Genomic DNA, 13,375 nt, shown 5'->3' on the forward strand with positions numbered 1-13,375 from the left:
TTCGCGCTTTGAGCTAGGTAGCTTATATAATTTTATATCAATTCTTGAATGGTGACAATTATTGGTACTGTACGTATAATATCCTAGTGCCAATAAACTACTTTACAAAATTTTTATTACTTTTCCTAACATTGTATTCTCTAGCTTTCTAGATTAGGTTAGAACACGTATATTGACATAAGAAATTACATATATCTCCTTGCTAAAATACTCTAAATTATGTCATCTGTATAATACTGGTGCACGTAATTAGCCAGGCCTAATTCTTTCTTTAATTAAATATCTTAATGCAGGTGGCTAACAGAAAGGATGCTAAGTATAGCAAAGCAGAACCCATGGTCATTCCAGCTGCAGACCCTGTTTGGCCTTGAGTTGCCACGGTAGCAGCCACACCTGTTGGAAGTGTGCATGTAGACGCAGTTACTCCAGCCAACTTATAGGCCTCACCGGGAGGCATACATACAGTTGCGCCGCTTGAATCAGGATAATTCGCACAATTATAGACTGAGCTCAGGCTATTTTGAAGGACACTTGGCAAGCTATGAATGAAGATAAAAAGTAAGAGTTAAAAATAGACTGCAATCATAGGAATGTAGTTCAAAATTGATGTTATACACCTATTATATATATTAATAGAAAAATTCGAAATCTACGAATATTGGATGCACTCTGGGCTTACCAATTGATAGCAGCTTGACACTGTTGCCTAGTCACAGCAGTAAGTTGCTTAGATTTGTCGCTACTACAGAATGGAGTCAAAACGCAAACCATATTAGTCCATTTAGCTCTACAACTATTGCTAACTCCCCCGGTAGAGAAAGTTGTTTGTAGCGCACTAATTGCTGCGCCTAGAGTAGCCATATTTTGCAGTAAATAATTTGGAAAAGTAATGTTTGCCGGTAATGCTCCACAATATTGAGAGTTCAACGTTGATCCACTAAATTTAGAACACGTTATCAAACTAAATGTTCTTCCCGATTGCTTACAGTATTGTGAAAATGATTGGCTACCAATGTTAGGGATGTTAATGACACCGCAAGAGCTTAGTGACGTACATGCGCTTTGAAAATTTCCAAAGGTAGCTGTTGAAGAATCAGAGGAACACCGGGGAAGAGCTCCTTGGCAGAGAATGGTCTTTAGTGCATTAGTACAAGTGCTACCTAATGTTTGTTGCAATAGAGAAAAGCTGGCCTGGAGTGTAGAAAATATAGGACCAATACTATTAACATAAGTGGCTGGTGAGTTATAATCAGTGCCACAAAATGATCTGGCGGAACTGGGCAATCTTTTACATCCAGCAGAATTGCCGCTTATCCAAGCGACGATAGGTTGAGTACTTCGGATTTGTCTAATATGCTCAACTACCTAAATAGAGCATAATCGATGAATTACATTTATTAGTTAAAAATATAACTCTAAAATCGATACTGCACTATGTCATTGATGCAGAAATGAACAAACTTATATCAAATTAGATATAGAATAAGAGTATCTACTCGCGCTTAAAATATTCGAAATACTTCACATCCATAGCCAACTGTTTTTCGTCTTTCAATGCTTCTCCTCTATTTGTAGTTGTAGCCAAAAGGATAGCAAGTGTGAATAAGATCGATTTCAACATCTTGATTTCTGCAAAAAGATACGAATTCGTATTAAAATTGAGGATATGAAGGATTTGACACAGAAAATTAAAACATTCTGCAAAAGATTTGACCTATATTAAACTGCCCTTTATCAACTTTCAATATTTTTAATTTAAAGTAATCATACCAGTGGAAAAATTTGTCTAGCTAATAGAAATACAATCTTATATCATTTTCTATTAATCACTATTTGAAAATCTTTAACATACTCCTACTGTCACAAATGGATAGATGTTTTTCAAAATCGGTCGTAAATTGAAATCGACCAATATAGCTAGGAATGATTCCTTCTTAATTAATAAGCAAATTATGATGGCTTTACTCACTAATTTTATAAATCTTTCAAGCCGGTCACGGATTAAAGTCTACTATGACACTACTGCGTCTGATTATGCGTTAAAGAGTAAAATTATTATGCCTATGCAAAGTATTTTTACATCATTGCAGTACAAATTTTAAGGACTTTATTACTCTTGATATTACATTTTACCATTGCAATGGCAATTTCGACAAGAATAGGGATCCATTATGATTGAATCAAGATCATTGATAATGTAGTTTGTAGTAAAATTGTGGTATTAAATGAGTCTATATCAAGTAATACGTGAGATCGCATTGGACGAAAGCGGCAATATTTCACAAAAAGGAATTGGCGATGTAGGGCACCTGAAAGTTTCAACTACTAGAAAGTAAATATTAATAATTTATTGCAGCTGGTAATACTTAGTGTAAGGTGGCGTGCTACATTTTTTAGACGTTCTTTGCAGCTCTTAACGATACTATTATTGCATTCCTGTGGAGCATTCTAGATAATATTTAACTTATTATCGTAGAAAAGATGAGAAATTCCTAATCATTGACATGTTAATCGCAGTATTAACGGTTTACTATACTCAGAAATATTGTCTACTGATGATGCTATGTGCATTATATATATATATATGTTACGGCCATTCCTAAGAATGATTTTGTCCTTAAAATTGGTCACGGCCAATGCTAAGACTGCGGCCATTCTTAGAAATAACAATCAAATGACCGGTCATTCCTAGGAATAATGGACCATTCCTAAGATTGGCCGGAAATTCTTATAAGAATTATAAATAAATTCAATCTAGTGAGATAGAAGACATTGGTAAAAGGCTATAAAGCCAATTTAAATTAAAACAGATGAGATCTAGCTCCTATTCACGTAAAAAATTTTACTTATAAAAGATATTGATTAACAGAACCATGTGCGAGCTGATTAGTTATCTAGAAAAAACTTATCTCAAGCGGTATTTATGTCAAGCTATGATAACTTTAAAGTTAAAGATGTCGAAAATCTTCGTGCGGAATAAAAAGAACGAAATTGAATTGGCTTACCTTTGAACTTGGTACGACTAAGTCTTCTTTAAATAGATTATAGCGTAGTTATTGAAACCTTATATAGAGCGCAGTTATTTGGAACTGATTAGTTTAACACTATTCATCAGAATACATAACCAGTACTTTATTGCCGAGTACATTCCTTTGATGACCTAATGGTATGACAACAATTCATGAGCTATAACGTAATTCTCATCATTTCGATAATATCTGTTTGTTTTCTGCTAATTTTCTGATAGGTCATTAATCCTATTGGTTGTCATCTATCTCATTATGCACTCGAACTTAGCAACTCCAATATAAGCAATAAAGGACGAGATTATTCTTCCAATTCTGTTAACCACACCTAGTGTTAACCACACCCTATGTTAGGACTTCCTCTATTTATTCTAAGATGCAGAACAAATTCTTTAACGATAAAATTAGCAATTCATTATTTATGAATTTTACTTAGAATGCATAGATACGACACTTATCTGTACTACTTGTGTTTATGCTAAAACTAGTACTATTCAATCTTCCGCATAAAACAAAACTTTTATAATTAAGTTGATACTTTATTTACTTTATTCTGCCACTAATAACTACTAAGTATTGATTAAATAACACAGAAACGACAGATATAATTTCATGGATTAGCTATTACAGCATCAGACATTATAGCGAGGTAATGACAACAAATTACAGCTATAATTATCATTGAGAGCAGTCCTTAACAGTTTTTATAATTAATCATTCCACATCTAATTGCATGTCCTTGATCCTAACTCGTATATTCTTACACGAATCAAGATATCAATATGATCTGCCTATGTATGAATTCATGGAAAAATCTCAAGTTGATGAAGTAGCAACACCATATTTATTAGTTAGTATGTAGACCACAGAATCTTTTGTCTATCTCGAAAGGCTAAGCAATGATTTTGGATCTAGTTTCTTCAACAAAATTCAATTTTCAAAAACGTGATAAAATACTTAATAATGATGCCGCATTTTTGTACGGTAATTGTTGTCTGTACCTATACCGCATTGAAAAATGGATAATAATTGATAGTCTCAATAATTGCCTCCATTACCCGAAATAAAATGCGACAATTTGAACATGAACTGACATAGAGCCAAGGTTAGCGATATTATCAATGAGAATGGAATGCTGTGTTAAGATAGTCTGTCTTGTGACCTATTAAGATAATATAACAATACTTTTCTATATATTCGTGTTTGTATATATGCATACTTATCATCGTGTAATTCAGACTTATTGATAGGAACATTAGTAAATTGAAAATTAAAGAAAACTTGAAAAAATTTCGATAGCTAAGTAACAGCGCATAATTACCTAATTTTAAATTTAAATTAAGACATATGGAATCTCAATTGGATCTTTTACCAAAGCGTTTTAGCAAAGGAAACAATTTTTTGTGGAAAATGGCAAAGTATCAGCAAGATCAAGATTATAGGAAACATGACAAAATTACCACATTCAGTGAAACGACCATCTTAAGGTAATTTAAATGGCATTGAAGCGTACTGCAAAGATAGCAAAGTTTAGATATTTCCGAACTAAAATAGGGTTTGAGCCAAAACACTTATCTCCTAGAACTTACAATCTTTTTGAGTTCTTGCATTAGTCAATTGACGTACTCTAGTCCTTAGCTCTCCTGAATCATTTTGCAATGGCTTATATCTTGATATCTTTGCATTTAATTTAGATATATCACTTGATTTGAGCCTATTTTATTTAATTTTGGAAATGTGCTAATTAAATTTATCATCTAGAATTGTAAACTAAGGCTTGAAATTAATTCAAGATCATCCAACAAAGTAAATAATATCTTAGCCATGCCTTTTAGCATAAAGAACATGAGGTACAGTACTAATATATTGAAATGCATTTAACGTTTTACTTATTCACTTAGTATTTCCTGTTACTACTATCGTTCATTTTCCTTTAATTGATGACAGTATCCCAGAGTTTGTATTAACAATTATTTTGAGATCTATAACTCAAAACAAGGATAAAGTAGGCGATCATATGCAATTCCTTAAACTTTAACATGGTTTTACCACCTAGTTAACATGCTAATCGCTATATCTTGTGTACAACAAATTATATTATGATAAAAATTCATAAATAAGTATCGCTTTAAACTTGCTCTCCATAAATCATGCATATAATTGTCGAGGTAAACTATTAGATAGATAAATAGGAGTAATCCAATTATCAGATCTCAATTAGATCGATAGCTGTTAAAATATTTTCAGTAATTTCACGTCTTGAACTACTACTGACAATTCACGAGCTCGATTAAACTTACTGCGGCACCTAGGTAGGCATTTTAGAAGAACTTAAAAATAATAAAATTATACATAAGTTTAAAGAGGGATGAATAACTACCTAATATACTACTAATTAAATATCGAACACAAAACTATGAACTTAATAATAAGTATAAACATTTAATCTATTTATCAATATTAACTCATCTTTGAAAGTTATAGAATCAGTTCAAAATTTGCTCGGCTTATTAATTTAATAACGATTGATAACATTTGCTAACCTCTTACAAGACGAAGCGTCTATGACAGACTGATACAGATTACGAAATATGATTACTGTATATCGTAACCTTCAATGGGAGAATTGAGTTGAATTTTAAACACAGTTTACGCTTTAATTTAAGGATAGAATTGATTTATGAAATCAAATTTGAAACTGCCATAATTACCGCTTGACAGATTATGCAATATAACTTCAATGTAATGTATATGGCCTACAGTACATATCGAATCCCTAAATAGAAGAATCAAATTCAACTTCAAGTACGATAGTCTGTCATTTAATTTTAAGGATACCATTTGATTTGCTTAACCAACTAGGAACTATTATATCCAGCTAAGTATCTCAATCTAACAACGAATACCAATAATGTTATCATAGAATTATTTTTTTAGTAAACTTCTCTACTTAGCAATTCATAACCTGGAAAATTTTGATCACTATGCAGCATATCTTGCAATGAACAGGTGGTATGATATATGATTATACGGATTAGATATTAAATTTAATTTAATTGACAATTCTATCGAAAAATATATGTAAGGTATAGAAATTGCAGCTTGTAGCACACTAAGTACGGTAATTTGAGGTTGGCATAAGGGTTTCTATATCCAAAAATATGATTTTAAAGATGGTCCGACTTTAAAGCTATGGCGATCTTGTCTCAATCATTTGCTCTTAGCGCAAATATGAGAGACAACCAATCATATAACAGACATTCTCTAACTTCTACGCTGAAAGATCATCATAAGCTGTGTTCAATGACACCTTCCATTTATGCAATTGCCTAGCTATAATTAATTAAACTATCTTCTATAGATGATTGAAATGCAGCCCCAAATATAGCTAGGATTATGATTGTAAGACTGCACGAGAGTAGTAATACTCGTTTGTTAGATTATATGATTTTGAAGATATCTATTTGTAGCAGAGGTTTATATACGTATTGGCTTGATACTATTGAGATGTTTATATTAAGACTTCATGATAGTAATAGATAGCGATAATTATGTTAGTACTGTGAAAGTTGCATTGCGGCGCTTTAATTAGACGCGTAAATAATGAATAGCTCGCGTGATGATAAAGTGTTATCTTACGACTTAATTGGCAAGATATGATTACAATGTGTAAAATTCATTCTGTAACAAAGGGTATATAAACCGCGAGCTTTCGCTGTAAAAGATAATCCAGAGATAGTCCTATTGAAGCTAGATAGTCCTTGGTAGTTATGAGACGAATCTGATCCTATGTAATGAAGTGAAGTTTACAAGAAACAGTGGTTTGTGTTGTATTTTTGAGAAGACACTTTATCACAATGATATAGATTGATGTAGTAGTAAAGATTATGTCTTTGCTCTGCAAGTAAGAATTGTTACATCTACGACGTATTCATGGTCCCTGAATACGATAAATAAGTTGTACAGTAATTTCAGCAAATCATAGTAGTAACATGAAGTTTGTTAGCGCGAAGGAATTACAAAACCCATCCATTACTAAACATTACTAGTAGAGAATCTCTTTTTTATCTTTTCTCGACATTATAAACTATACTACTAATCATAATAAACGATCATAACCAAGATATGTATATATATAAAAAAATATGACGACTACTTAGACTAACTATAAGTATTAAAAAGAGTTCATGATAAAGAACACTATTTTAGTAATAGTGTAAGTCATTCATTTCCATTTTCTCAAAACTATAGAGTTTAATTAGTAATATTGATGCAAAACTGCAGCAAATGAACATCCAGTAAATCACGCTGTAATAGTGATTAGAAAATTTAACGTTAAAAGCGTTTAAATTTAAAGTTTAAATTGCTTTAAAAATTAATCAGTCCTTCTTTGCAAAATGTTCATACCAACTCCTATGTATACTGCTATTGTGCGTTTCTTTTACCATTACCTAATGACATTCTTACTCTGATTAAACTGCCTCAAGTTAATGGTTTATAGTACGGAGATAAAAATATATCTGGTAGATCTCAAAAGTGGTTTTTAGACCATAATAGTTTAAGAAGTAATTGAAACATTCTTTAGCCAAAATTTTTAATTTCCATTGATTTTCAATGGTAATAGATAATCGATAGGCAAAATTGAGCTAATCATCGCTTAATAATGTGCAGTAATTATTATCACAAAATAAATATAGCAATGCAAACAGTTCAGCTAGATCAATTTATTACATATGTAATTACATCAGCTGAATGATATTAATTGATTCTAGGTATAAACTATTCATTTAATAAAGCTATCCGAATTTTACGAAATCTTAAAATATTATTAAAACTGGAAAGCTAGAAATTAAACACATGTATACAAATACAGGAATACCGAAGCCTACTTCAATTCTCGTTAAACAAATACTAGTAAATTAAATATTCATTCCTTTCATCAGATGTATGGTGAGGACATCTAACTGTGGAATAATACATTAATCATCGAATTTATATCCTTATATCTAAGACTTGCTATCAATACTTTTAATTTAAGATTAAGCAAGAAAGATTTACTAATCGTTTTTTGACTACTTTTTCACCACACTCGTATAATATATCATGCAGAAAGATGCTTTAGATAAAAAAGCTAAAAGAGAACAAATTACGTAAAATAGGAAAGATCCAAGGACAACTGTGGATGCATGGTTAGTATGTTTTTGGCTGGAGGGACCATTGATTTGGCTAGGAGGAGCATTGGTTTGGCCACAAGGATTATAAACTGGCGCTTTTTGATCAGGAAACATATGGCAGTCAATAATGTCTCTGAAAGCTGCTTGAGAAGTGCTTGATAAACTAGACCAAGCAGAAATATGATCTTAGAGATGATGATTTGTCCGTTCGATTAGGTAAACAAAAATGAAAAATATACACTTTGCAGTATGAAAATTCTCTCTTCTTGATCGAACGTATTAATATTACTACTATAACGATTAGTTACTTACCAATTAACAGCAGAATTGCACTCTTGCCTACTTACTGAACCAAGCAGTTTCTTTTTATGGCTGCTACAAAATGGCACTTTGTGACACAAGAGACTTATCCACTTATTAGTGCAGCTAGCTGAAACTCCACTGCTCTGTAAATCTGATACAGCCTTACTGATAGCAGAATCTTCATTCGGTAGATTAGGTATCAACCAAGTTGGAAAGGTAATATTGACAGGCAATGCTTGGCAATAGAGCGAATTGAGCGAGCTCGCCTATATTTTGCACATGTTGTTAAACTGATAGTTTTTCCTGACATACGACATATCTGATTCTGCGATTGGCTGACTGAATTTCTAATGCTGGCCGGACATGCACTAAGCTTACTGCAGCTACTAGCAAAGTTTGCATACGTAGCAGTAGAAGAATCACTAGAGCATCTCGGATAAACTCTATTACATATAAGGCTCTTTATAGCACTACTGCAGGTATTTCCTATTATCTCTTCTACACGAGAGAAAACGTTTGCTACAGCTTCTACAGATTTTTGGTTTCGTTTACTCATGATTGTTGGAGCATGATAGTTTATATCGCAAAAATTTCTGACAATCCCATTTGGTAAACTACATGAATTTATATTGCTTTCCACATAACTCTTTGCAAAAGTTATTAAGCTCCTTCTGTCTCTAATTTCCTGCAAAAGCAATAAAATCTTATATCACATAAAAATTACCGTTATCAAAATCATCATGTAATAGAGCTGCATAGAAACGTTTCTCTTTTCTTCGTATAACCTACTTAAAGTTATGTACTGAATTGCCGCTGGAAATAAGTTTTGGTCAAAGCTAAGAATACTGCAATCGCTTAAAGCATAAATTCAATCAACTGGTAAAGATCTGTTCTTTATGTCATAAATTAACTACGGTAATTTTCAAGCTTCATTTCTACATCGAATTTCTCAAGTGAATAAGGATTGCAGTACAATTCTCGCAGTAATATACGTGTTATAATCGTATGTAAGCAAGAAATTCTTCTTCCTATCGATATTTTATATATATTTACCAAACATCGACCGTGTATAACTAACTAGAACAGATTACAAAGTGTATCGGTTTATGGATTACCAATTCCTGATTAAAATGTATGTTTAGCATTTTACATTTTTAAATACCTGAAAAGCATTTTAGAAGGGATAACTATTTACATAGCTAAGGATGCAATAATTTAAGCGTTGCTATACACTAAAAGAAAGATTTACCCAAACAAGAAGATCTTCATAGTGAAACAATTATAAGAGTATACGTATATCCAAGAAAAAGTAATGGATGCTATCAATTGGATGTAATCATACAAACTACCGTTATTAGATCGACAAGGCAAAATTAAAAAATAAATTAATGAACTTAATCACCACACTCTTTCTATACAATAACAGTCAATATTCATGTAGAGCCCTCGTCAAATATCTTACTGTGATAGCAGCATTCTCTTCATCTTCCTTCTGCATATTGTGAATATCTTTAGCAATTAAACTCATGACATTATCTACCAATTCATCATGTACTTTCATTACGCTCATGAATGGATGAAAGCCATCTGCATGATATAGGATAGAAAATATTATCAATACAGGACATTCCGCCTTCATCTTGATCCAATTTTGAACGATCGAGCTGTCTATATCGAAAAATTGACGGTTTAACTGAAAATTTAAAAAGAATAACAATTATATACGCCAATAAAATATATAATTTATTTTACAATAGTTGATTACCCTAACTTTAAATTGTGCACTCTTTTAATATAGTTAATCATATTATATTGCAATGTAAAACTTGACTATTTTCTTTGTCTTAAAATAAAATTAAAGAATTTTAAAAATAATACAATCAGTCTTTTTTTTAATATATTCTCTACGTACTTTCGCCTCTAGAAAGATGTCAATGATTTTCTTAATTAATTGTAATTATCTATAGTTCCATTACCCTACCGAAAGTGCACCAATATAGCATGAGATTAAGTCATGTTAAGAACGGATTCCATTCACATTTGGTACGGATTAGTTATACTGTATAAGAATTCATAGAAGAAGAATGACAGTAAGCTAAGGAGTCTTGCTATACAATGTTCAATTATTGCCTGATTAATCGCTTTAACCCACTGTATATAAGCCGGTTCATTTTCTAATAACAAAGGCATAATTTATAAATTTTATAGTTCTACTAAAGCTACGTCATAGTCGTTGAGTGCTAATGATAAAATAGATTTATGCATAAAGCGAATATTGATATTTTGTCTATGCTTTCCAGTTGAAAATCAATTCGATCAATTACTTTATATATAATGTGGGAAGCAAACATAGCAGATCAGTTAATATTGTTGCACCGAAATTGATGCTTCCTTTGATATTATTAATATGAAAGCATACCACAAGCGTCTGTTTTCTCTAAATCAAGGAATTCTTTAAAAAAAATCGACTAATTCTTATCCAGACACGTTGAATCATAGGCTATCACATAAAAGTTGTTTAATTCATAGGACAATAACTTGCTTGACAGTATTTATCTAAACGAGAGTGAGAGGACACACAAAAGATTAAGAATAAGAAGTCTGGTTCCAATTGTCCGAGAATAGGACAAAAAACCGAAAGTAAACCAATTGTCCGAGAATAGGACAAAAACCGAAAGTAAACTGTAAAATCTTCATATATTTAATAAAGCAACGCGAAAGAATACAGGTATCCTTGAACAATTCTGATACTGCTAAATGAAAATCCTATTTATTGATTATTAATCTTGATGATATAGTATTTTCTAAAATTAATATTAGCAATGACGGATCAATTTTTAATAACTTTTTCTACAAAATTATAACTGTGAAACCTTACTATTGATCATGGATGAGGTTTGATCAGTGCTTACTGCTATAGTATCCACGTCGTGGTTTGATGTCAAATTACGGAATACAGTGTTAAAGCCTAATATTATGAATCATAATTGCACGATTCACATTCTTCTACTAATTATAGTGCTGCACTTTCTAGCTTGCATCAAAAATCGAATACAGCAAATATTTCTAGTAAAAACGTTAGGTAAAGAGGATTTTAATCGTGAATACACATTCTTAACTAAGGATCAATTATTATGTATAATTTGTTTCAAGAGAATAATATAGCTACTATGGATTTGCAGGAATGTCTGCATAAGTAAATGCAACCTCCATTGGTACAGTTATTAAACTTACTATCCAGCTATGCACTCTGAAATCAATCCAAGGATGATAAAATTTTTCCACAGTTGTAATAAGAAAAATAAACTTCCCAATATATTACAAAGGGAATATTGAATATCGAATGTCAAATTATGAACTCAATGATAATTATAAGCATAAGCATTGCATGTATTGATCACTATGAACCCTTTTTTGAACATTATAATCTATTCAAAATTTATGTCAACTTATCAATTGAAGAATCGGTGATAATATTTGCGTACACCATTTAAAATATTTCATATATTGATCACTGTGAATCCTTCTTTGAGCATTATAATTAGTCCAAAATTTATTTCAATTTATGAATTAAACATTATTAATAATAATTAACTTATGCTATTTAATATGAAACTTTTATGGCAGACTGATCAGAACATTAAATATTGTAATATTAATTAATTAACATACCGTATATGTTATATTCCTATATAGAAGAATGATTTTAACTTTAGTTAGATACAACAGTAGAATTTTATTGTGTATCAAGGAGTACTACAACACTATTCCAGTTCAATAAAGCTTTATTCTCATCGTGTACAATATTGTGAGAAATTATTTAATAAAGTAGAGAGTCTTCTTTCGTAATTCTTTCTTATATTTATAGAGAACAATAACTGAAGTTTATCGATTATTTGCTGTTAGCTTAGGTAGAAAGAGACAATCAATCCTATGTCAGATAGCGCAACGTATGCTATAATTTATATGCATATTGATCACACCATTATTTTGCCACATTACATTTTTTTCTACATAGAAATGTTAATGATTAATTACAAACATTCATAATTATATTTGCTGTCAATGGAAAATATTTAAATTGTGAAACGAGATTAAGCAATGTCAGGAATACATGCCATTCATATTACGTACCATATGAATTAGAACTGTAATAATGACGATAACGTAAGAAAAATTAAGTAAATTGGATATACAGCAACAGTATTAACTATTTTCCTGACAAGCCACATAGTTGGTTTGCGATTAAGCGTTTAAATTTATAGTAGGATATGAGCTAAGCGTGCGACAGATACTAGCAAAATTTGCATACGTAGTATTAGAAAATTTATTTGAGTATTTCGGGTAAGCTCCATTACATAAAAGGTACTCAACAGCATTGCTACAGGTAGTGTGCTTCCTATGATAGCTTGCGCGGTAGAAAAAGTACTCGCTACATATTCTATAGATTTTTGATATCGTTTAGCCTTAATAGTTGGAGCACGGTAATTTTAACCGTAAAAATATCTGATCATAGTATTAGGTAAACTACATGTATTTAAACTACTCTCCACATTTGCAAATGTCAATACTCTTCTTCTCTTTAATTTGTATGATAGTCATCATACGCGTATAGAATGGCTATATGATAACGATTTCTATTTTCTTCGCTTAATAAAGGGGAAACTATTCGATGACAGATAATATTCAAATTGTATATTTTCTCAAAATCTTGCAGTTTAATTATAACAGACTACCTCGACTAAGTTACCTATATTTTATGAAGAATAAGGCGATCATATAGGACACTATTTGATGACAGCTTATATTCAAGTTGCATATTTTCTCACATCCTTACAGTTAAAGTGGCATTTATGTAAAGCTGTAATAATT

General features: G+C 31.3%; 2 protein-coding genes across 2 annotated transcripts; both read right to left on the bottom strand.

Annotated features, from left to right (window-relative positions):
* Positions 1 to 271: 271 nt before the first annotated feature.
* Positions 272 to 2,170, bottom strand: TRIADDRAFT_54735 (uncharacterized protein; the record flags this gene model as incomplete). Its single annotated transcript, XM_002111068.1, has 4 exons — positions 272 to 539; positions 680 to 1,365; positions 1,526 to 1,629; positions 2,134 to 2,170. The coding sequence occupies 4 exons, from the start codon at positions 2,168 to 2,170 to the stop codon at positions 272 to 274; spliced, it is 1,095 nt and encodes a 364-aa protein (XP_002111104.1).
* A 5,928-nt stretch (positions 2,171 to 8,098) lies between these two features.
* TRIADDRAFT_54736 (uncharacterized protein) lies at positions 8,099 to 10,142 on the bottom strand (the record flags this gene model as incomplete). The annotated part of the gene is made up of 3 exons (XM_002111069.1): positions 8,099 to 8,363; positions 8,513 to 8,769; positions 9,966 to 10,142. 3 exons carry the CDS (start codon positions 10,140 to 10,142, stop codon positions 8,099 to 8,101), a joined length of 699 nt encoding a protein of 232 aa, XP_002111105.1.
* Between the last annotated feature and the right edge of the window lie 3,233 nt (positions 10,143 to 13,375).

The sequence above is a fragment of the Trichoplax adhaerens genome, genomic scaffold (genome assembly GCF_000150275.1).
Source record: "Trichoplax adhaerens TRIADscaffold_3 genomic scaffold, whole genome shotgun sequence".
Lineage (NCBI taxonomy): Eukaryota > Metazoa > Placozoa > Uniplacotomia > Trichoplacea > Trichoplacidae > Trichoplax > Trichoplax adhaerens.